At 34.8% G+C, this 25859-nt stretch overlaps 2 protein-coding genes and 1 long non-coding RNA gene across 9 annotated transcripts in view; 1 reads left to right on the top strand and 2 right to left on the bottom strand.

Moving 5' to 3' along the window:
• SLC25A40 (solute carrier family 25 member 40) overlaps positions 1 to 20704 on the top strand; it is a 33919-nt gene extending 13215 nt beyond the window's left edge. For 2 of the 3 annotated variants that reach the window (XM_019716200.2, XM_019716189.2), the window contains exons 6-12: positions 5744 to 5811; positions 7883 to 8007; positions 8673 to 8846; positions 11856 to 11965; positions 13617 to 13698; positions 17953 to 18033; positions 18434 to 20704. In XM_019716200.2, coding sequence (XP_019571759.1) covers positions 5744 to 5811; positions 7883 to 8007; positions 8673 to 8846; positions 11856 to 11965; positions 13617 to 13698; positions 17953 to 18033; positions 18434 to 18549 — 756 coding nt within the window. In that variant the 3' untranslated portion in view covers positions 18550 to 20704. The remainder of the gene's footprint in view (positions 1 to 5743; positions 5812 to 7882; positions 8008 to 8672; positions 8847 to 11855; positions 11966 to 13616; positions 13699 to 17952; positions 18034 to 18433) is intronic. The other variant, XR_002136208.2, reaches the window with a different exon arrangement.
• Positions 561 to 15507, bottom strand: LOC141573195 (uncharacterized). Its single transcript, XR_012498872.1, has 3 exons — positions 15389 to 15507; positions 12612 to 12700; positions 561 to 1808 (listed from the first exon to the last, which is right to left on the bottom strand). It is a non-coding gene; the product is annotated as an uncharacterized LOC141573195 (long non-coding RNA).
• A 2035-nt stretch (positions 20705 to 22739) lies between the features above and the next one.
• The window catches only part of RUNDC3B (RUN domain containing 3B), a 124700-nt gene continuing 121580 nt past the window's right edge, over positions 22740 to 25859 (bottom strand). For all 5 annotated transcript variants that reach the window (XM_074340687.1, XM_074340689.1, XM_074340688.1 and 2 more), the window contains one exon: positions 22740 to 25158. In XM_074340687.1, the coding sequence (XP_074196788.1) occupies positions 25013 to 25158 (146 nt within the window). In that variant the 3' untranslated portion in view covers positions 22740 to 25012. The remainder of the gene's footprint in view (positions 25159 to 25859) is intronic.

Genomic DNA, 25859 nt, shown 5'->3' with positions numbered 1-25859 from the left:
TAACATAAAAGTGTAAGGTGAAGCAGCAGGTGCTGATGCAGAAGCTGCAGCAAGTTACCCAGAAGGTCTAGCTAACATCATTAACGAAGAAGGAGTCACTAAACAACAGATTTTCAACTAGACAGAACATCTCTATATTGGAAGAAGATGCCCTCTAGGGCTGTTGTAGCTAGAGAAGAGAAGTCAATGCCTGGCTTCAAAGCTTCAAAGGACAGGTTGATTCTCTTGTTAGGGGCTAATGCAGCTGGTGACTTTTAAGTTGAAGCCAGTGCTCACTCACCATTCTGAAAATCCCAGGGCCCTTAGGAATTATGCTAAGTCTACTCTGCCTGTGCTCTATAAATGGAAGAACAAAGCCTGGATGACAGCATGGCTGTTTACTGCATGGTTTACTGAATGTTATAAGCCCACTGTTGAGACTATAGATGCAGAATATTACTGCTCATTGACGATGGCTCTGGTCAACCAAGAGCTCTGATAGAGATGTAAGAGATTAATGTTGTTTTCACACCTGGTAACACAACCTCCATGCTGCATGCAGTCCACGGACCAAGGAGCAATTTTGACTTTCAAATCTTTTTAAGAAATATTTTGTAAAGCTGTAGATAGTGATTCCTCTGATATATCTGGGCAAAGTTAATTGAAAACATTCTGGAAAGAATTCACCATTCTAGATGCCATTAAGAATAGTATTCATGGGAAGAGGTCAAAATATCAACATTATTAGGAGTTTGGAAGAAGTTGATTCCAGCCCTCATGGATGACTTTGAGGGTTTCAAGACTTCAGTGGTGGAAGTAACTGAAGATGCGAGGAAAATGGCAAGAGCATTAAAATTAGAGGTGCAGCCTGAAGATGTTATTGAATGGCTGCAATCTGAAGAAAAAACTTGAATGGATGAAATGTTGCTTCTAATGGATGAACAAAGAAGGTGGTTTCTTGTGATGGAATCTACTCCTGGTGAAGATGCTGTGAAGATTGTTGAAATGACAAAGGATTTAGAATATTACATAAACTTAGTTGATAAAGCAGCGTTTGAGAATTTTAAAATAAGTTCTGCTGTGGATAAAATGTTATCAAACAGCATCACATGCTACAGTGAAATCATTTGCGAAAGGAAGTCAATCAATGCAAATGCAGCAAACTTCACTGTTGTCTTTAAGAAGTTGTCACAGCCACCCAGCCTTTAGCAGCCACCACCCTGATCAGTCAGCAGCCGTAACCACTGAGGCAAGACTCGCCACCAGCAAAAAGATTATGACTTGCTGAAGGCTCAGATGATGGTTAGCATTTTTTAGCAATAGAGTATATAATAGAGTATATATGTTTTTGGACATAACAGATTACAGTGTAGTGTAAACATAATTTGTGTATACACTGGGAAACCAAAAATTCTGTGTGACTAGCTTTATTGAGGTATTCAATTTATTGCAGTGGTCTGGAACTGAAACTGAAATATCTCTATAAAGTATGCCTGAAATTCCTTGGTTATTTCCCCTGGTAACTAGCTCCCATCTTGTGGTTGTCTAGGGTCTTTCCAAAAATCACTTCATTAACATAAACTTAGGTGTGGTTGAAAGGGGCTTGTTATGAATAATAAAAGACACTCCTTTAGCTGGAGCTATTTTAGGACTGAGGACAAAAGACCAAATATAACAAAAATGCTTCCATTGTTCGTTATCACTTAGGAAATAAATGTATATTATTATAAATCATAACATCACAATATCACATATCACTATAGGACTGCAGTAACTGGATCATATGGTAGTTGCATGTTCAGGGTTTGCTGATGTAAGACTGTCCAAACCTGTAGAAAATTTCCATAAGAGTTTATTAGAGCCAAACAGAGGATATGCCTGGAAGCAACATCTCAACAGACAGGAGAAAAATACTTCTAAAAATGACAGTTTGCAGTTTCTTTTATGCATTTGGAATTAAGGAGAGAAGAAGATTACATAAAGGTGGGAGACAGGCAGGGGTTGGATTACAGGGCAGTTAATTAGATTATGTGCTCTCTTGAGGTTGGTTATACTTCCAAGGGTCTGAAAAAGTGATTTCAAAGGTGTGGTAACCTAGATGCTCAAAAACAATGGGCAGGGCTTACTTAAGGCAAAGATAAACCTGTTACTGAAGGGAAGTTACATGCCTGGGGCGTGACCTGCCCACCATGATCTGCCCAGTTAGGCATTTATAATCAGGTTACTTTGCATCACTGAACTTGTCTTACCCCCTTTTTCGTCCTCAAATATGTGGTTTGCAAATATTTTTTCATACTGATTTGGATTTCTATCTTTTTAAATAGGGTGTTTCATGAAGTAAAAGTTTTAAATTTTAATTTATCAGTATTTTTCTGTATAGATCATGCTTTCGGTGTTAAGTCTATGAACTCTTTACTTACCCTTAGACCTGAAGATTTTCTCCTATGGTTTTTTTTCTAAAAGTTTTATAGCTTTACGTTTTACATTTAAGTCCTTGGTCCATTTTGAGTTATTTTTATATAAGGTATGAGCCTGAGGTTGAAGTTTGTTCGTTGTTGTTTTTGCCTATGTTTGTCCAGTTGTATTTGTTGAAAAGACTGTCTTTCCTCCATTAAGTTGCTTTTGCACCTCTGTCAAAAATCAGTTGGGCATATTGTGTGGATTTCTGGCTGTTTATTCTATTCCATTTATCCTTTTGTCTGTTCCTATGCCACATAGTCTTAATGTAGCTGTAGAATAAGTCCTAAAATCAGACAGACTGATTCCTCCCACTTTATTCTTATTTTTCTTTTTCAAAGTTGTTTTAGCTATTTCTAAAATTCCTTTGTCTTTCCATATAAGTTTTGGAATAATGTTTATATCTACAGAAAATCTTGCTGAGATTTTTACAGGAATTGTGTTAAGCCTGTATATTTATTTGGGGGAAGAAAATGGCATCTTTACTCTGTTGAGTCTTCCAATCTGCTTTCAAGCATTATAACTGAAGTTTCTTGTAGACAGGATATGATTGTGTCATGTTTTTTACACCACTGTCAGTTTTCATCTTTTAATTGACATATTTAGACTATATTTAATGAAGTTACAGATATATTGGAGTTTAAGCCTGCCATTTTATTTTTTGTATTCTGTTTTATTTTTCCTGCCTTCTTCTGTTTTACTTGAACATTTCTTTTTAGAATTACATTTTGATCTGTAGGGTTTTGAGGTTGTATTTCTTTGCCAAGGCTTTCTAATTTCTTGCTTGTTTTAGACATGTTTGTAAGTGATGATTCAATGATTTTTATGTTAATTGCTCTAAAATCTTTCAGATAATTCTGACATTTCCCTTATCTCAGTGTGGTTATCTATTTATTGCCTCTTTTCATTCAGTTTGACATCTTCCTGCTTTTTAGATTTTTAATTAGTGATTTTTAATTAAAACCAGGCACTTCTGAGCGTTATGTTATGAGACTTTGAGTCCCATTTAAACATTCTATTTTAACTGGCATTTTGTCACTGTTTACTCAGAGGAAGAGGAGTGCTACCTGTTATTGTTGGTGTCAAGATAAAAACATCAAACCTGTAAAAAAATTTTATAAGATTTTGAGCCAAAATGGTAACAGTTGCCAAGAAGCAAGATTTCATATGCTTCTTAGAATGTTAGTTTGCAGCTTCTTTTATGCATTTTGAGTGAAGGAATTTAAGGAAGATTACATGAAGGTTGGAGAAAGGGAGGTGGGGATTGGATTACAGGATAGTTAATGTGCTTTCTTGAGGGTGGGGTGGTTAACACTTACTTCAAAGGTGTGTTAACAGGTTCATAAAAGCAATGGACAGAGCTTGCTTAAGGTAAACAGTTAAATGCCTGCCATGACCTGCCGGTGAAGAATTTACTCATATGAGCAGATTACCCTGTGAGGTTACTTTCCAGAACCACTTTTTCGTTCACACTGGGTGCAGCTGGAAGTCCATGTTCCCCACTCAGCCTCCATGGATACATGGTGTGGGGGACTACCTCTTCATTGTTGCACAGCTGCTATGGTCTGAATGTTGTGCCCCCCTGTCATGCAGGAGACCCTGCTCGCTCCCCCATTTGTCATGCGAGGCGGCCTGCGGGGCCTCCTGTCCCGCTCCCCACATAAGAACGCAGGATATGGTGAGGCCAAAAAGGAACACCCACGGAGCCATAGGTAGGGAAGTCATACCACTGTGGTCTCACTGGAGGCTGGAGTCACACGACCTGCAACCTGCTGTCCGCTTCTCTGCCTGCCAACCGGTCGACTAACCAACCTAGCCACGGCAGTTATATCAGTGGCTAATTGGCTAACCGGACACAGCTGACGGCCATCTACTACCTGAGCCAGCACCTTTCACATGAGGCCGAGAGCCTGGAAACTGCTCTCTGGGACTCTGTCCCCACACCCCCCAAACGCCTAATTCGTATGTTGAAATCCTGGTGTCTGGTGTGATGGTATTTAGTGGGTGGTTTCTTTGGGAGGTGATTAGATCAGGAGGGCAAAGACTTCTGTGAATGAGATTAATCACTTTATAAAAGAGGCTCCAGAGAGCTCCCTTGCCCCTTCCTCCCTGTGAGGATAGTGAGGAGTCTGCCACTCAGAAGAGCGCTATCACATCACCTTGCTGGCACCCTGACCTGGAACTTCAGACTCCAGAACTCTGATAAATCAATTTTTGTTGTTTATGAGCTCCCCAGTTTGTGGTATTTTCTTAGAGCAGCCAGAACAGCCAGAATGTGGCTAGGTTGCCCCTGGGGCGGCAGTTCTGGCTCCCCTATGCTTTGCACTGACACGGTGGGGAGAGTCCTGACTCCCCACTCCTCCTCAGACGCCCACTTTGAAAACCTTAGCATATTAATCAGTTATTCTAAATTCCCAAATCTCTGCCATATCTGAGTCTGGTTCTCATGTTTGCTTTGTCTCTTCAGACTGTTTTTTGCATTTTAGCATACTTTGTAAATTTTTTTGTTGAAAGCTGGACGTGATGTATTGCATAAAAGAAACTGTGGTAGACCTTTAATGGGAGGTTTTATGTTTATTTGGCTAGAAGTTAGATTGCATTTACTGTTCGTTGCTGTTTTCAGAGACTAAGATTTGTGCTAGTGTCCTAGTTTTTGTTTTGTCCATTGTTTTTGGGTTTTCCTAGAGACTCCTCTAGGGTCTGATGTTTCCAGTTCTTATAGCTGCGGTTCTCTAGTTTTACAGGAGTCCTGTTGATGTGTTGGCAATGTATGGAGGAAGGGAAACATTCTGAGTCCTATGGTTAGGTCTTAGTCTTAAAAATGAGCCTAAAGTGGTATTTCCCTTGCCCCGGTTGGTTAGATTTTGATTAAACCCCAGTACTTTGGGCTCTGGTAAAATAGTTTCCCTTGGGTATAGGCTTTGTTAAGGAAGACAGAGGTTTGGGTTCTATTTTCAGATGGTTACTTTTTCCTATCCCATTTGAAGTAAGGGGGAATTTTTCTCTGATCGTCACAGTGAGGATCTAGTAGGGCTCATGTACTGTGTTTCCCCGAAAATAAGACCTAGCCGGACAATCAGCTCTAATGCATTTTTTGGAGCAAAAATTAATATAAGACCCAGTCTTATTATATTATATCAGGTCTTATAGTAAAATAAGAGTGGGTCTTATATTAATTTTTGCTCCAAAAGACACATTAAAGCTGATGGTCCGTCCCGCTAGCTCTTATTTTCAGGGACCCGGTGTAAATGTTTTGTATATCTGGTTCAGTGATATATTTTGACGACTTTTTTCTATATAATTTTAGGATGCCTTTTTGAAAATCATTCGAAACGAGGGCATAAAGTCACTGTGGAGTGGGCTTCCTCCTACCTTGTAAGTTGAAATTTAATATTTTTCTTACAAAATGATGGTGGTTGTTTTGTTTTGATTTATAATCAGCATCATTAGACAAAATCGTGCATTTTTAATATTTGAACTTCTTCATTTTCTAAAGCATTGTTTTGTGAGCCCTACAACCACGCACATATTTGATGATTTGCTAGAAGGACTCACAGGATCTAAAGGAGGTTTTACTCATGTCTGTGTTTTCTTGCACAATCAGTAAGAGAAAAAGGCACACCAGAAGTTGACTAGCCAATAGGCTCTGGAGTCTTCCCTCATGACATCGCACAGGGTGTGCTTATTCTCTCAGCATGGCAGCATGTGCAAAGTATTTCTACCCTAAAACACACTTGAATTTTAGAGTCTAGGGCTTTTATTGGAGGTTGATGGCATAGGCACATTCTATCTTTGTGACCAGCTCTGATTATCAAAACTCCAGACCCCCAAAATGAAAGCAGATTGTAATGGTAGGGGTCATGCTAGGGCTCAGCTCCCAGCAGGTGAACGCAGGATACAGTGAAGCTGAAAAGGAACAACAACGGAGCCATGGATATGGGGTTTATACCACTATATTCTCGATGGGAGGCTGGTCGAAACACAAGAAGCAAACATCTGCCAACACCCCAACAAGGGGCCTTCCTGCACCACAGTCTCGCTGACGGCTGGGTGAGACGCAGGATGTGGGATCCACACGATCTGTGCCATCTGTGCTTGCTAACGTAGCTACTGCAGTTATATAGCATACAGAACAATAATGGCTGACAGTCAACTGGTTACATAAGTGCCTACATAAGGATGTGTCCTGTGCATGCCCAGGCTACACATCTGGGCCAGCAGCTTTCCACATGAGGCTGAGAGCCTGGAAACTGCTTTCTGGGACTCCGTCCCAAACCATGTTTACCACAAATGACATCATTTGTACAGATGAACCTAGACAAGTTGGTTTATCGCTCCAGACATACAAAAAAACAATAATAGGGAATATTCCAAGGGCTAAATTTCTTGGAGTTGGCCAAAGGTTAAGTGTGCAGATGTGCTCTGCTGAATATACAGACGTTTTGAGCAACCAGGCTTGCTGTGTTGTCTTTGGTGCACAAGCATAAATTTTTTTTTATGTTCAGAAATTAAGAATTTGCTGTTTATTTGACTTTTTGTTTATTTTACTAAAATAATGAGATACTGTGATCAGTATGTTTTCCCTTTTCCAGATAATTCTCTACTATCTAGCGATTATATGAATTAATGTGATAAACTGGTAAGGCTGAATGTAAAACTCCCAATCAATACCTTGCTTTTCTGTACATCATTGCTTTCTAATTTATCTTTTTATGCAGCAAATTAGTCAATTTTGAGGCATATATTTTAAACAGTGCCTAAGGTTATAAAGTTAGTGGCAGATCCAAAACTAATAGTCAATCCTATTTCTAAATTCTCATAATCAAACTTCACTATAGTAGAACATTGGGCCTTCCAAAGTGTGGTCTATATGAATGTCCTTTAGTTAGTCCTTAAACAGATTGTTTTCTTGTTGCATTAATATTTATGATAGTATCTGCAACTTTAATAATTCCCTTTTGATATTTTCATTTAAAAAATTATGTCATTGGAATTTCCTCAATATAGTAAATATAACTTTGGCGACATAATTGTAATTTATTTCCAGTTATAACCAGGTATGATACATGGTCCATAGTTCAAAAATATTTTACAGTTGCTCTTGTACTTTTTACTGCAGTGATTTTCATGTTATGTCAAATATAATTGGGAAGGAAGATTTGGGAGACCAGAAACAGGACAAGTGTAGGAGACAGAAGTGTCCTTATTGTCTTTTCCTCTTTATGACCTGACTGGGTGCTCTATAACTTACTTTCACAACTAGAATGTAAACTTCTGGAGGGGCAGATATCTATTTTGTTGTGGCCTATTAAATGAAAGAAAAATTTATCTCATTGGCTGATTCATTGTGGTTTTCAGCTGATACAAAATATAAGTATGTTAGCTTGTATTTAATATGTTTAAGGCTTTTGATAATTATGTACAAATCTTTTTGTGTTTCTAACAGAGTGATGGCAGTTCCTGCCACAGTTATTTATTTCACCTGCTATGATCAATTAACTGATCTTCTGAGATGTAAATTAGGAGAAAATGGAAGCTACATACCAATTGTTGCTGGAATCGTGGCCAGATGTAAGTAATAAATTTACTATATTTCATTTTGATTTCTGTTTAAAGCTTCTTTTAAAAATTTGACATTCACAGAGAATTTGTATAAAATACGAGTAAGTACTGGTCATTTATATTTTGCATTTGTAGTTTGTACTAATTTGTTAATATTTACACTCTAGAAGTCATATGGTATGGTAATTGCCGTCAGAATGAAATGGGATCAACCCATCCCTGTTGAATCTTGGACAGAGATTTTAGATTCTAGATTTTAGGATGACATCAGATTAATGTCAAATTGATGCCAAAGTCCTGAATCATTTTCCTTAGAGACTTGGAGATTCCGAGTTTAATCAGAAAGAAATTTGCCCCTATACAGAAGGATATTTTTCTCTGTGCAGTTGGTGTCATTTTTGTAGTAGTCCCAGCTGATGTATATTTCTGGAACTGCCCTTGAAAGAACTGAAACCAGAAAGAGTAAGGTATATGAAGGCAGACTTTTAAGAAATACCTTTATCAAGGAAAAAAATCTGTACCAATATGTTGGCATCATTAGATATTTGATTTTAAGGTTTGCAGACATTTCAGAATAGAAGTTTAAAATATAAAATGCATGAAATATTAATTGTGCATGTGTTTGCAGAGTATATGGCTTTCTTTTTGTTTTTATATTTGCCTGTTTGTATTAGTCGGTGCAGTAACTGTGATAAGTCCATTAGAATTGATTAGAACCAAGATGCAGTCTAAGAAGTTTTCTTACAAGGAGCTGCATCAGTTTGTCAGCAAGAGAGTGTCTGAAGATGGTTGGATTTCCCTTTGGAGGGGCTGGGCCCCCACTGTTCTTAGAGACGTACCGTTCTCAGGTAGGATTTACCTTATCAGTGTCTGCTAAATTCTAGGTAGCTTTGTTTTATTAATATTTTACTTTTAAATCAACTAAATTTTAAACCCTTTAAGGCTATAAAGGTAAGAAGCTATCTTTAGTAACCACAAACTTAGTTCAGTGTTGGGCTCTCAGAGCTTTATGAGTGTATTGAATGAATAGTTTCTAATTCAAGCCTGGTTTTCTTTTCTCTGGTGTTTATTTTCTTTTTAGATGTTAATTGGTACGTATTTATATTTTGATAATACAAACTATCTTTAACATTATTCTAAGTCATAATTAGTAAGGTAAGTAAACTACTACAAATCAAAATACTATAAAATACATTTAAGACTACCTATGAATTATATTGACTTCTACATTTCTCAATTATTAAAGATAATAATCTCCCCCATTAAATGAGCGTCCTGTAAACAAGACTGTTATAAGTCAGATAGGAGATTGTGCTAATCACTGAATTATGAAAAGAATGAAGAAAAAAAGTGTAAAAGTAACAACAACTTGTAGAATGTGCATACTTAACTAGTATTTCTCTTGTGGATCATAGGAGTTTTCATTTAAGAACTGAAATAAATATTGAGAACCTTGTATTAATAATGTTCCTCTCTTTTCCCTTTTGAGTTAGTCCTTTTCTTGGGCTCTCTTATTCACTTCTCTATGCATTTTTCCCTTTTCATTAGTATTTTTCTTCAACATTTTGTGTTCAATTATGTTGTCCGGAAATGTACAGTGTAATTAACCATATATTCCCAGGCAAACTTTTTTTTTATTATGTTTGGTACAGAAAAATAGATACAAATTATGAAATACACTAATAAAATGAACACCTGTGAAGTCACCACTTCAAAATACAAAGTAGAACACTGCAATTTTTTAAATCATGAAACCATATATAGCCCCTTCCACTATCTCATCCCCCAGTGGTTAACACTATACTGAATTTTTCTTTATCTTTGATTTGATTTTTTAAAATAGTTTTTACCACATATGTGTTATTGCTAAACAGTATATTTAGTTTTGCTTATTTCTGAGCTTTAAAACCTGTTTATTTTACTAAAAATTTTCTTAATATTCATTCTTATTTTTATGTGTAACTTGTCTTCATTTCTTGTTTATGCATACACAAACAGTGCTGCTGTTAGCATTTTGTAAGTCTCTTAGTGTACATATACAAGAATTTGTCCAGTATTAGAGTTGCTAGTACATATATATACGTTTCAAATTTTATTAGGAAATATCAAAGTCTTTTCTAAAGTGATTGTGTAGATCTACACACCTACCAGCTTCCTGCTACTTCCCTTCATACTCTCACCATCACTTTTGTTGTCATAGTTAATTTTTGTTCAGCTGATAATTTAAAGTGGTTATCTCACTTTAACTTATATATTTGTTCTGATTATTAATGAGACTGGGCCGTTTCATTGGCCATTCATTTATCTGTAATTGATTTGGGGTTATGGACTGAAATAAGTATTCAATTTCAAATACCCCCACAAGTGGAGAGTTATCCTAGCATCATTTATTAAATAACCGTATTTTTTCCAATAATTTGCAATGTCACCTCTCTCATAGTATAAGTTTTCAAGTACGCATGGATCTGTTTCACTGGCCAATTTCCTGCAGTAATCTCATAGTATTGTCTAAATTACTAGTGCATTATAAAAAAGCCTTTATGATACCTTGTTTTTCTCCCCCTGGGGATGTTCTATCTCTTTATTACATAATTCTTCTTTATTTTAGTATAAATTTAAAATTTTCTTCATAATGGCTATATACCTTTTTTAAAAAGATGTATTTATAGGTATACCCACACATCCCCAACTTTCGATAGCTATTTTAAAATCTCTATTTAAAAAAAATGTTTTCCAAATCTTTGTAGCTGGTGCAGTGTTATAGTTGATTTTTGTCTACTAGCTTATAGTCAGCTGCTTTTAAAACTGTCATAAATTCTAATTTGTTGCATAGCTTTTGGGTTTTCTATATAGACAGTAATATGTAAATTATAACTACTTTATTTTTGTTTTATTTTATTGGGGAATATTGGGGGACATTGTGTTTCTCCAGGGACCATCGGCTCCAAGTAGTTGTTCTTCAATGTAGTTGTGGAGGGCACAACTCAGCTCCAAGTCCAGTCGCCGTTTTCAATCTTTAGTTGCAGAGGGCACAGCCCACCATCCCATGTGGGAATTGAACCAGCAACCATGTTGAGAGCTCCTGCTCTAACCAACTGAGCCATATGGCCACACCGTTTCTTCATTTTTAATCATCATAGCTTTTATTTTTTTTTCTTTCTGTGCTGCCTAGGACAGTTTTGAATAGGACAGTAGCAATGATAATGTTGCATCCCTATCGTTTTCCTCATTCTAAAGGAAATAGTTGTGTTTCACCATTAATAATTATTTTTGGTATAGGTTCTTGCTGCATACCCTTATCAAGTTAAAGAAGTTCTTCTTTAACCCTAGTTTTCCAAGAAATTAGTTTGCTTTAAATGAAAGTGTGTTAAATGACCTGCTTTTCCATCATTGTAGATTAAACCATGGTTCTGTCAGTGTGGTGTATGGTATCTAATGGGTTTTTATTACATTTACTACCTTTGCATTCCTCGGATAACCCAATGTAGTCATAGTGTCTAGTCTTTTATGAAATACTTTTGACTTCAGTTGTTTTTCATTAATTTTTGTAGGATTTTACACATATTTTCATAAATGAGATTGGCCTATACATTTCCTTTCTCCTACTGTCTTTGTCAGGTTTTGGAATTAAAGTCCAAACTTCACTAATGCATAATTTTTTTGTTTATAAGTCTGCTAGAATATTACTGACAATTTGGTTCCTTTTTTTAATCTCACCTGTTATGTGTCTGAATAGAAAGCAAGGTATGTCAAGGTTAGACTTTCTCTTTTCCTTTAATATATAATCTCATAAATATAGTCTTTAAAGTCCTGCATTTCATTTCTAAATATGTGTTCATTTCATTCTGTTTTTATAGCAATGTACTGGTATAACTATGAGGTTTTAAAGAAGTGGTTGTGTGAGAAATCTGGCTTATATGAACCAACATTTATGATCAGCTTTACTTCAGGGGCATTGTCTGGTTCTGTAAGTGTATTCTTTTGTTGTTAATATGCCAAAATAATGATAATTGTCTTATTCAAACTGAACAAAATATTATGTAGCGTTCATGTTTATTGAGATAGCATTTTCAGGCTGCATTGCTTTGAAAATTTCTACTTATCCTATTTTTGAGGAAATCCATTATTAGCCATTCAAATTTTTTACAATGCTCTTTGTATCTATGTTTTTAATGTATTACAAATACATTAATATATTTTTCTGGACAACTTTTGGATTTGTTAGATAACTACAGTTATGATAATGATAATAGATTAAATAGTGCTTTATTATTTACAAAATATCTGGCAATTTGTTCGTTAAATGCCAGTAGACCTGGTTAGATATCTAATGGAGTATCATGTCATATGTATAATTGGATTGAATAGAAATAGTTTCATCTTCTGCTAATTCCTGTTTCTTTGGGAACAGTTTGGCTAAGTACTTCTTAAAAGAATTTTAACAAAAATAACATTCAGAAAGGAGGAAACTCAAATGACTGTTTTTGGGTAGTAGAGGGTTCCCCTTTTCCCCCTCTTCCACCCAATGAAAAGTTGTATAGTGACTTCCTTTATGCACATTCCTGTCACCAGGATCTTGGCCACAGAGAGTTTTCTTACACGCACATACTTACAAAATGACTTCGTGATGACTTAGAGCGAGGTGCTGACATACTGGAACCAAGTGAAAACGAGTGAAAGAGCATAGTGAGGTGACAGAGACCTGCAAGAAAATATTGGAATAATAGTATCAGAAAATCTAGGCTTAGAAAGCCACTGTGACTGAGTTCAAAATTTAGCTATCAATATTCCCAGATCTGAGATCTGTCAAACTAAGCCTAGTAGTGGGTTATAAGCCCACTGAGGCAAAAAAGCAATTACTTTTTTAGCAATTTAAATAATTACAATGCCAGCAAAATCTTCTCATTATCCCTGTTATTTGTGAGGTGATTAAATGTAACTTAATTGTATTTATCTTAATTCAGCATGAATGAAGAAAAACAAGTCCTGTTTATTTTTAGAAATTCCTAACAGTTGGAATTATAACACTAATTCCATACTTAACTTACAAATAAATGCTTAATATCTAAAAAGAGTTGAAAAATGGCTTTAGCATGTCTTAACAGCTTTCTGGTAATATAAAGGAAAAGTTTTATATCTTAGTATTTCTCTTTAACATAGAAAAAATTGTTTAAAAAGAAATTTAATCTAGAAAATATTGGTGCCGTTTGTATTATATATATTATATAAATATGTGTTATATGTATTATACCTTCATGTAAAGTAAAGGAATAATGGAACACACAGGATCATCACAGATTCTGAACTCTGGTTTTGGAGTCACAGGTCTGGTTGGAATTCTGTCTCCAGCACTACCAGTTGTGTGACCTCAGGACAATAGGGGAAATTTTCTGAGATTTTTACTTACTCCTCAATTTTGGGAGAAATACATAAGGCATGTATCTATTTTCTTTAATAAAAGCTTCTCTTTAAACATATCTGGTTTTGTTTCAAGTTTCAGTTTAGTTATGATTTTCAGTATTATCCTTATTAAGCAATGTGCAAAATAGAAGAATATAAAAATGTTTTAGAAAAAATTTGAAGGTAGATTTAAATTAATCAGTTTTACTTTTTGATAGTTTGCAGCTGTTGCAACTTTACCATTTGATGTGGTAAAAACACAGAAACAGACACAACTTTGGATGTATGAAAGTCATAAAAGTAAGTTTAATTTAAAACATTTTCAAGGTGCCATGAAAATTTTTGTTTTTCTTTCCAGATACTAAGTTAGGAATATCTAAAATAAGAATAAGATTTTGTTAAACCCCTCTGCCTCACTCTTTAACTGAAATGAATACACTGTTAGAATACCCAGAAAAAAAAATTCTAAGTCCAAATAATTTAAGAAATCTTAAAATCTATGTATTTTGCCTGCCATCAGTTAAGTCCCATACCTGCTATATAGAAGATTAAATTATATAATTTTTTTTTTTTCAAATAAATCTAGATAAATCAGGATGAAGGATTGTTAATTACTGGGAATCCTTTTTCTCTTAGTGTGTTTTGTCTCAATATGTGTAGAATTCTTTGTTCTTTTTTTTTTTTCCTGTTTATTTTTCAGTTTCCCTTTTTTTTGATTTTTTTTTTTACCTATCGTCCCATCTACCTTTACTTCTTTATAACCTGTAATTTCTTCCAGAACTAAAGTGTACTCTTAGTTGCATCCATTAAATCCCTTCTGTCATTATTTATCTGTAGAAAGTATAGCAAACCCATTGGAAATTATCCATTACAAAATTGTGTCACGTAAGCTTTGTACCATTCTAATGTAAATAAATTCTTGTAGCCCACCAGTATAGTATTTGGCATACAAAGTAAAATAGGTATTCTAATGTTGAAAGAAACATTGATTACAGACCTTTGAAAATGAGTCTGATGCATATTAGTGACAACTTTGTCCTTGACATACCAAAGTCCTAGTCCCGTCTAATATTAGAACTAAAACATGAGAGGTAATCAAAGTTTATTATCAGGGTTTTCTCACTTCCCTCTTTAGGGTGTCAGCCGTTTGGTTGTCTGAGCCCTATCTCTTCTTCCCTGACAGTCCAAAATTATTTTGTTTCCATCTTTCTACCAACCCATCAGAATTCCTGTTCCTCCGTTAAGTGAAAATAGTAGGAATATTCTCTTTGGTATAACTTACCATAAATGATTAATGACCGTTGTAGCAATGGTGGTCGTATGATGGTCATGGTCATGGTGACAATAAGGTGAAAAATGGGAATCTCTACAAGTCAATTCTTACACTCAAGTTTGAGATCCACTTACATAGGTAAATAATCACTGGAGTCTCCTGGGGTGCCTTTCCACTACACGAAAAGCCGAGCACCACCCTCATTGGACTTGCATTTATTAGATCTAAGGTAGGGCTCTATCTTGTGTATTTTGGAAATGTTCCCTAGGTGACTATCACTGTACATCCACACTGAGACTGGCACCAGGGGGCATCTTTCATTAGATTTCACTCTTACCTATCACTGCTTTTTTTCCCTAATTAATGTTTCTCCATTTAAACCAAAAAGAAGAAACCTAAATAAGCCTTGGGTCTTAGTTTTCCATGATTATTGTTAGTCACTTTAACTCGTTGCTCTGCATTAGCTATGAGCCATTTATATTTAGCAAGATATGTTCCTATTGCAAACTACACTTCTGATTTGAGTGATAAAAGCCCAATTTTTTTCCTCATTTTTATTGTATATTTATCCCCATTGAAAGAAGTCAGTTCCGTTTAGAATTGGCTTCCTCCGTTCCATAGCTCAGCTATAAACCCTTTTGTCCTAGCAAAACAGAAACTATGAAGTGTTACGTATAGAACGCTGGTCATTTCCATGCAAGAGTAAGAGTTCTGTACCAGTGCACTTAGGCCACTTCTCCCATCCTCCATCCGTCAGTCAGCTCCTGACCGAGCGCCACCTGGGTGTGGGGCACCAGCTGGTATCTACAGGCAAAAGAGGTATCTGAGTCTCTGAAGAGCTCGTAACCTAGCAGAGGAGAAGCACATCGGGATGTAGTAAGTGCCAGATCCTATAATAGAGGGAACTTGTTCATTTATTTATATATTTCTTAACATTTAACCTCCGGTTTCAGATTTATAAACATGGCTCTGATCCACCTGTTTTCCACAGGTTAAAACTTTTTCTCTGAATGTACTCAATATTTTAAAGTACTTCAACAGACATTTAAAAATCATTTTAAAAAATGCTTGTACTTGGCAAATGTCTTAAAAATGCTCAATCTTAGTATAAATTTCATCACTGGATTGTTGGGGAGGATGTGGAGCTGTGGGAACTTCCACACCGGGCAGGTGAAACTATAAGTTTGGAACTGCTTTGGCAAATGATCTGGCAATGTCAAGAAATGCTTTTGAACAAGCAATTCACTTCTTAGGTATGTGTCCTAAAGACACTTTTGCACATACACAAGGATGTTCACTGAAGAAGTCTGAATCCTAAAAAGTTAGAAACCACCTAAATGTTCCTTGGCAGGGAAATTGGTAAATTGTGATAATCCATATAATGTAATACCATACAGCAATTAAAATGAATAAAATATAGCTACACTGCCAACATAGATAATCCTAAGGCACATTACAAGAGTAAGAGTACAGTGTGTAGTAAAAGTTTAAACACACACGAGAAAGATAAAAAGAAAAAGATAAGAGAGTGATTATGTCTGAGGAGAGAGAGAGGTAGGATTGGGGAAAAATATACGGGGGCTTCAACTGTATCTGAAAGGTACAGTTGTTAGGATTTGATAAATGAGTGTTTATTTTATTGTTCATGCTTCAAATATTTAATAATCAAAGTGTTTCCTTACAGTGTAAGAAGTTGTTGATTACCTGTAGGAATAGCTCTCTAATGTTGGAACTTTAGGCAGAAGATAATTTGGAGGTTCTATTAGAGCTCTGCCATAGCTTAGCTTAAATTATTAACTCTTTCTGTCCTTTCTCTTTTACATTAATTTCACCCTGCTATTCAGATAGAGACCAGTTTGGGGCTCGAGTTCTACAAGATTAGAAATACCCAGCTACTTGGTCCCCTTTCTTTCAACAGTTGTTTCCAAAATTTAAATAATTTAAACATAAAGTGAAAGTGGCCAACTAGTAATATAAAGTTTTTGTGATTGACCTTTTTTAGAAAGTTAAATTTCATTCATAAATACCTTGTTCTTAGTTTTAAAGTAAGTACCCTTCCTCTTGGGTTGCTACAGCTATTATGCTATTAATACTTACACTGAAAGTGTAGCTTCCTGTACAACAAGGCTTCATTTATCTTCATAAAGCAGCTGATATTTTATATAAATGAAATTTGAGATGAGCCCCACTCCATTAAGTGGCAAAATTCTAAAAAGCCATTTTTAAAAGATACCTTTCTCTAACCTTTCCCTTTTCCCTAGGCATGCTTACTAATATGTACTGTAATCTTTCTTAATGACTCAGTTGTCATCAATGTACGCAATAATTATTGTAGAGTTTTGTAGTGCAGCTCTCAGAAGCTAGTGAGGGTGATATAGGAGTGTATGCCCATCATTCAGCTGATCTCAAATAAAGACTGAAATCTTCAGGGTGTCAGATGTCTCAGTGTTCACAGGGTAGCATGATTGCTTCTTAGCAGACTTTAGTTTCTACATCTAGTTTCTGGGCTAAGCCAGCTGTTAAAATCATTGGGTAAAATGAAGGTAAGCAAACTTTGTGCAGGAACAGCTCATTCATAAGCTTTGTGTTTTTGAACTTCAGTGACATCTATTTTTGCTGGTTTCTTAAAACTATAAATTTTTTTCTATGTTCCAGATATTTGAGTGGTTGCAAATAAATGAGATGTTACTGTTAGTTTAAGGATAAATCTGCCTTTTGGAGGAGACAGAACTTGATCTAATTTATCTCAAGACTGGCACATCTATTCAGAAAATAGCTTTTTAATAAAGCTCAACCTTACTAGAGAGAAAAACTATTTTCCTCAGAACCTCTTCTTAGGAAAAAAATTTTTTTTAATGTATGAAATAAAAATTTTAAATGGTTATCAGGGCTTCGTTTTGGCTTTGGGAACCCCATGAAGATTTCTGTACATCTTTAAAATTTTGCATTATGAAAGTTTTTAAGACATGGAAAAAAGTATAAATTATACCTACTACCAAGGTTAAGAAACAAACATCAGTTTGGGAGAAGCCTCTGTATATTCCTCCTAGATTGCATCTAGTCCTATACACCTTTAAACTTGTATCCTTTTTCTAGGTTTTTTTTTAATGAATGCAACTATTATAAATAAGATTTAAAATAGCTCTTTAGGCAAACAGATGTTTTTATTATAATGAAATGATATACCCCCAAAGGCCATAAATACTGTTTCGTGTATATTTAACTGTATTAGAAATTAAATGGTAATTGATAATAGTATCATTTCTTTATTTAACATCTAGTTTCTATGCCTCTGCATATGTCAACCTGGGCTATAATGAAGAACATTGTTGCTAAGAATGGGTTTTCTGGATTATTTACAGGTAAAAATATTTGCTTTACCAAATTATTGAATAAAATGTTTACTTTTACTTTTAAATCTATCACCTTCCTAACTTTCAGCAGGAAATTATTGAAAACATTCCACATTTATGATCTCCTAAACATCTTTGCTATAAATTTAAAAATGCTAAATAGATTTGCTATCAGTAAGATAAAATTTCTGTATAAAGTAACGTGGAATAAAATTTCTGTATAAAATAACATGGAATTAAAGTGAGGAGGTTGGAAGTGAGTTTGGCTTGTTCTTTGACACCAGTATGGCACAACATTTAATATATCACTTCATTTAATTTGATCATTATCAGAATGAAACCAAATAAATTACATTTTAAATAATAAGGTAAAATTTATCTTGATTTTTTTTTTCTATTCTCTTTTCAGGCCTAATTCCCCGTTTAATTAAAATTGCTCCTGCTTGTGCCATTATGATCAGTACATATGAATTTGGAAAGGTTTTTTTCCAGAAACAAAATGCTCGCAAACAGCAATACCAGTGATGCTGCTTCAACTTGAAATAACAACCATTGCCAAATAATAAGATGGAGGCTGTTAGGCAAGAATCTTTTTCACCATTATCTTACAATGATTTTATATCTTTCCTGTAATTTAAATGAATAGGAATTTGTACTTTGCCTCTAAATCATAATCCTAATTTTAAAAGAAATTATCCTAATTTTGAGATACTGAAAAAGATATTCCAGAAATCACAACCATTGAGCATTTTTTATTAAAAAAAAGAAAAATTATCTTAGCACTGAGAGTTTGGTATAGGTTTGGGCTTAACTTAATCTTATTGGGAGTGTGTCAGATACTCAGAACACTGAATTGTGTGCTGACTGGCATACAGGGTCTAGAAGAAAAATGCCAAGTCTTTATACACATTTAAATCATGTACATAGGTATTTAAGTATTTCAACAAAGTACATAATAGAAGGCATTCTTTAAATAACACGTATACCAAATATTATGTACTAGTTACTCTTTTAAAATTTGAATGCATTAGGTGTAGGTTTTGTTACTGTTTGAAGGCTCCATGTGTATTAGGATTTCTTAAATCAAAGGTATGGCAATTTTATCTTTATGAACCAAAATGTAATCGTTTGTGTGATGCAGATGCTGCTGTTTTTGATGACTGAAGATCCTGTATTATCTCCTGTTTCTGCACGAGAGGGAGGTTCTACTGATTGTATTAAATGTTCTCTTCCAAAACTTGGGTGTACAACGGAAAACCACATTGTATTTAGACTACTGAAAATGTTTTGGCACAGGAAGGTCCTCTCGTTCCAGCCATGTTGTAATTCATGTATCACTGGCATTCTCTAGATGACTCGTATTGCTTTGTTCTATCAAATTTGATATATTAACACAGTATCAGTCACACAATATTTCCAAAATTTCCCTCAATGTTAAGCATCTTAACAGTATGCTAGACCAAGAGACTAAACAGGCAGTAGTTTCCTTGAAGAAATAGCTTTTTGTCACTTAGGCTAATGCCTACGTAGCTTAACTTATGACTGTAGGAATGAAATACAAAGAATATAACAGCAGGACAGGAAATGATAATTTTTTTTAAACTTTTTTGATTTTCTGAGGATATACATACTATAAGAAAAAGCACTTTATTGCGTTCTGTGAGTTTTATGAAAATGTGAAGCATTTATTCCCTAAAATAGGTAATATATTTAGGTAACAAATCTCGAGTGTTGGTAATTTATTTGTATTACAGTAGAAAAGAGTTTATATGTTTCACCAGAAATAAAGCTATGTAAGATTTGTATGTAACTTTTTGTGTTTTTATCCTGTGTTGATTTACCTTAAATTTGCAACATCCATATGTATAAAAATATAAGTATTTGATTTTAACTTATATTTTCATTAAAATATTTTATAAATTATCACTGTGTTTCTAGGTAAATATTTTCATATAATGTATGAACTTTTGAACGTTGCTGTTTAACAATATTAAATTTAACTTGGTTTTGCTATGCTTATTTTTGATAACTGATTGGTAGAAAAAAGCAGAATTCAGATTTATGCTCTCAAAATGCAGTCACATATTTCAACTTACCATCCCTTAAAAATACCAGAAGAGAAACTTCTACCTGTACACCCCAGTACTGACTGCACTTGTGGACAATTATCATTTATGGCTAAAATAACGTAAACCTAATTCCCTAGTAGTTTCTCCAACACATATTACATACACTGGATCTGGATGAAAAAAAGCTTCAGTTTTCTTTATACTTAAGTGAAAATAAGCATTAATAAACTTTGGTTAAAAAAAATTAGCAACCAAAAAGGGTTTGGCTAGGAATTGTGTTCTTGGTAATGTTTTTGAAAGGAAGTAGTTTCATTTTATTAATGATAAATTTCCTCACATGCATATTTATGTAAATTTTTAAAAAGAAATGTCTTATTCAAGTATTGTTTGCTACTTTTCATATAATACATATTTGACTTTTGAAAAGAGTTGATATGGAGTTAAATTTTCCTTTTATTTCTAGGAAAATTATTCACTAAATTTATTTAATCACATATGACTCCTTTAAACTCTATCCTCCCATTCTTGGGGCACAAATTCCAGAGATGTGAGGAATTTTAGTCTATTCTTTTTTTTTCCAAAACGAACTTTTAAATAAATTACTGCTCTTATATTTTAATGTCATTCAACACTTAAGACCTTTTATGTGGTAGGTAGGCAGTATAAAAAGCACTGGAGATAAGACGTTTCAGAAACTCACTGGCCTCAAGGATGTTTCAGAGCCATGATTGCTAGAGGGGTGCCAGTGATGTAATTGAAAAGGTCCACAAAGCCTGGGGGCGGAGAGGATCTGGTCAGGAACTGCTTCTAAGATAAGGACAGGTGACCCATTAAACAGACCTGGAGGTGGGAGTTTCACTCAAATAGTGGGATGTGGTCCCAGTCACTTGAGCAAAGGGTATATGGGGATGTGGTAGGCAGGCAGATTGGAAATGCAGTCAGAGGCCTTGTGTGCCAATGGAGAAGAAATACGGCAACAGGAAACCAAGGAAGTATTTTTGGTACAGCTCTAATAATTAGAGTTGTTAATAAGGTGGTCTGTTTTAAAACAATCTAAAAGCTTGGTTTGGACTGAAATATATTTTTAAAAGGTACCATGGTGCCATAATGACACTGATAGAATCTTATCTTTCCCTTTCTATCAGTTAAAAAGAAGAAATGCCAAAACAAAATAGAAGCTGCTTTGCCTACAAGGAAGAGCAAAGTGAACTAATTTTTAAAAATTTAGGAGCCCTGAAGTTCAGAGAAGTAATGTGATATTTCAGAGGCAATCCAATGTATGAGTTGATTAAAATTAGAGATTTTACCTAATGATAGGAACTTTAACAAAGAATTTCCTAAGTTGTGAGGCATTTTTAACCACTTGAAAACTTGTATGTAAATCTAATAAAGATGACTTAAATAAAAACTTAGTTTACTTGCATTTTTAAGGTTTCTGTCCATCATAATTTGTAGTGTTACTGGGGAAAAAACAAAACACCAAAGTTCATCTACTCACTGCTCGAAAGCCCATACTGGAGACGCATGTGTTGGGTGAAAGGAAAGGTTGCTTTACTCCAGAAGCGGGTAGCCTGGGATGACAGCGGACTAATGTCCAAAGACCATCTTTGCAGTTCCGGACCAAGCAGCAGAGTTGTAATGGGGAGGGAGAAGAGGGGCACTTACAGGGAACTGAGAGAGAAGCCTGTTTCTTCAGTCACAGATTAATACTTTTTCACATCAGAGTCCTGGGCACCAGTAGCTGGTGGCAGCTACCTTGGAGACATTCCTTCCTTCTGCAGAACAAACTCATAAATTCTCAAGAGCCTGAAGTTAACTCCTCATGCTTGACAAAGAAACAGCATATCAGCAACACAAAACTATACTGAGAACAAGGGGTGCTGGGCTGAAGAACCAAGATTCTGCAAAATATCTCATAATTGTGTGTCTGACATTTTCTTTAAAGCAAAATGCATAAACTAGACATCTGTGACTATCGCATTATTGAGCTACCATTGTTTTGTGCTTAACTAGCTATACTGTTTCTATTATCTTAAAGTATACTTTTAGATATTTCTCCTGGAACCTGCTTTACAAGCAGTCCTTCAGAACATGACTAACATGCTTTCTTAATCTTTAAGTATAAGCCACATGGCAGCCAAAGCAATTGAAACATTTAGTGAAAGCTTATACCTATCTTAATTAAAAATTATTTAATTCTATTTGTCAAAAACACTTTGGGGCACTAAAATCACAAGGGGCTCAGCTACTGTAGTAGCTTGTTTTTGGCATTTACCTTTTAGAAACGTACCTTTTGTTTAACGCTGACATCATCCTGATGGCATCACACAGGTGCTGAGATGATGATGCTTCCATTTTACAGGTGAGGAAATAAACACTGGCTATTACATAATCCAGTCAGTAACACTGCCAGAACCGCTAGTGTACTGTGCCACTTCAATAGATGCTGCGTATTCTAACGCATGTCATGGTTTTTAAAACAATAAAATGTGTTTTATTTGATAGTTAAAGTAAGGATTTCTCCAAAACCATTTTCATATTAGCATTTTCGGTGTTAATACATGTTTACCACATTTGTTGAAACAAGTTCAGTCCACAACCTGAATGAAGTAACTTTTCGTCAAGGACAAAATAAGACCACCAGTGCATGATACAAAATGTTTAATATACATGCAACAAGAATAATACATCAGGGCAACAAAATACGCATAGAAATACTAGCATGGAATTCAGCATTCTATTTTGGGGAGGGCCTGTGAACAATAAACACCACCACTTAAAACTAAAGATTGAGACATCGGTTGTTTCCTCATGCACACATTAACAAACTACCTCTATAACTAGTGTGAGATAAACTGTGTAGAAACCTAACCACATTGGCAGATGAATTTTATACCAAGAGCTCCAAGAAAGGAGGAAAAGTTACGATCCTCAGGTGTCATTTAAATCTGCATTTAGCATGTTAAGATGCACAAGTTACTGTGTCCATTAGACAAATCTGAAAAATTTTACCAATTACGGAACCTTGAATTTCTGTATTATAAAAATGTATGGAAAAATTTTAACAAAGATGTTTTTTAAATTATTGAAGGATAATGTCTAGTTGAGAATGGACCATGAATAATAAACCATTTAAATGTTATTCTGATAGTTGCTTGGAAAGCAATAGTGCTTAAGGCCAGCCTACAAGTTTTGAAGTTCCCCTCCTTAACCATTTCCATTCTCCCCTCCCAAGGCTTCCATCTGTCCTCATTTCATACCTACCTTTCATCCTCCAAGCTGAATGAAAACTGCTTTGGATACCTCATTCACAATAAGGTGTACAGAATTAAGATATAAAGTACCACAGCTCAAGAATATTTGCATGTCTACAAGTAAAGCCTTAAGCTAAAAGAAGAAACCTCTGAGTAGTTCTGGTACATCTAAGATAACCTACTTTAAGGGCTTCTGGGCCTCCTTTGTCCCTGAAATGACACTGTTTGAACTGTCTTACATATAAGACTAGCCTTGTTACTATTTATTATCTTAAATTCCAAATTATGAGAGCAAAGCTCTGAAGACTGCAGAGAACCACCACACTCCTACATTTCTAATACAAAGAATGAATGTGGTAAGTTCAGCACTTTTTGCCTCCTCTCAATAAAAATTGTTTTAGGAGGAACATTCTTTCTATATATCAAAGCTACCAAGTTTGAATGTAATGTTTTATTAAACAAAATACCACTTAAAGTCCCCAATAAGTATTGTAGCCTCTTCATGTAAACAATGTACAAAACTTCTTTGGCACAGCTAATCCATGTTTTACTCATAACTTACTACAGAAAATATACTTAACACATTTGTCTTTTAGTATGGTGGAATTTTTAGGGACAAGATGTATAGTTCCAAAAACTGCAAAAACACTAGAAATACGGCTCACAGCTTTTTTAAAAAAGAAAACTTTTAACCTGTAGAAGTGCAAGGATTTTTAACATTAACTTTAAAATGCAACTAAATGATAGAAGCTGTGAGACATACATGATACAATTCATTGTTGCACACGAGGGAGAAAAAGCAGTACTGTATGCCAGACGTTGTTAAGTATAGTTGATTACCCTACTGATCCTAATTTAAAAGCTTCTCAAGTACTTAACTGAACTTGAAATCTTTCCTGATCAAATACTTGTTTGAACACCTGGTCTCTATTTTCTAATGTTTCCAAATTTTGAGGCATATTTAATATTTTTTAATTGATAACCTTTGAAGAAAATTTTGGGACAACAAAGATAAGAAATTTATTCATTTTACCTAACTGGCCTAAAATACTTTCCTTGTGACCCTAACTGCCTAAAGGCACAGTCCTACAAAATTTATAAAATGTTAAATGGAATGTTGATACAAAATAATTGTTAAAGAAAAATTGAGTTAAGTCACTGTGAAACTGCAGCTGAGAATATTCTCATATTAAAAACAAGGCTTTTAAACATTAGGACCTAGGAAGAAAATGAAAATGAAATTGGTCATTTTTAGAAATTTTAATCATTGCATAAAAGAGTGAAAGAAAATACTTAGCTTGTCTTTGGAATAAACCTTGAACTCAGTCTCTGGCAATGATGACATATTTAAATATATGAAAAGCTGCTGAATAATAAATATGTAAAATTTGCAATGGATTATTAAGTTAGAGGATCTCTGAAAGTTTTTTAAGCCTATTCATTTTAAACTTCCTCAGTGACAAATATAAGAATTTTAAAATGAAAAATACCAGGAACATTTTTTTTCCACTCAGAAGTTTACATGGAGTGGACTGAACACTAACATGAGTAACAGAATTCCAGACATGCCAGAACAATATAAAATTCCAAAGGTTTTCCCCATCAGTCAAACTTATGTAAATAGAACATTTGCAACAAAATCTTTTGGCTTTTCCATAAAATTTTTCAGGATGGAGTTAGGCCTGGACTTGTCATCTCTGTTGTAGGACTTGCAAGGTAGTCATTAGATTTTAGGCTTGTTAGAGATTTATAACTTGCCACTGATGTTAGAGACCCACATAGACCAAGTAATGAGGGAGTATCTTCTTTACCTGAAATTAGGATAAAATTAACAAACATTTAATTGCCCTTGAAGAATACCAATAAGAACCTAAAACCATTAAAAACTTTCTACTTTACCAATATTTCATATTCTTGAATATTGTGATGTCAACAGTTGCTAATACATATATGTATATATAAACACATAAAATTATTACAATGGATTAAAACATAACAAGTACATTAAAATCTGAGTTAATATTTTAAAAGCAATTTACTGATATGGGGGGACGAACTTGTCAAGGCTAACAAAAAACCCTGTGTCCAGATGACTTACTGGGAGATTGGTAGTTCCTAGCAGAAACAAATTAGTCATCAGGAGCAGAAAATGGAATTTTGTTTTATAGTAATAAAGGTCAGTTTGTTTTAAGTGTTTTAATATGGAATCTGGACTCTAAACGTCTTCGGATGGTACTGCTGCAAATGGTATGAAGGTAGAAGTCACTGAGTGTCCCTCAGTGCTGGGCATTGTGATAAAAAGATACATTTAAAAACCACTTCTTGCCCACAGGGAATTTAGTGTATGGTGGAAACAGTAACAAACAAAATTATAACAAATGCAGTAAGTGCAGCGAAAACAGTGTAACTCAAGGGTATTATGGAAGCTTAGAGGAGAAGTATCCAACCCAATCAGAAAGTATGGGTAAGGGGCAATTAGAGAAGTTTCAAGGAGAAAGTGACTACTGAACTG

This window comes from Rhinolophus sinicus, linkage group LG09, assembly GCF_036562045.2.
Source record: "Rhinolophus sinicus isolate RSC01 linkage group LG09, ASM3656204v1, whole genome shotgun sequence".
Taxonomy (NCBI): Eukaryota; Metazoa; Chordata; class Mammalia; order Chiroptera; family Rhinolophidae; genus Rhinolophus; species Rhinolophus sinicus.
The sequence above is the reverse complement of the archived record's forward strand: the minus strand, read 5'-3'. Positions and strand labels throughout refer to the sequence as shown.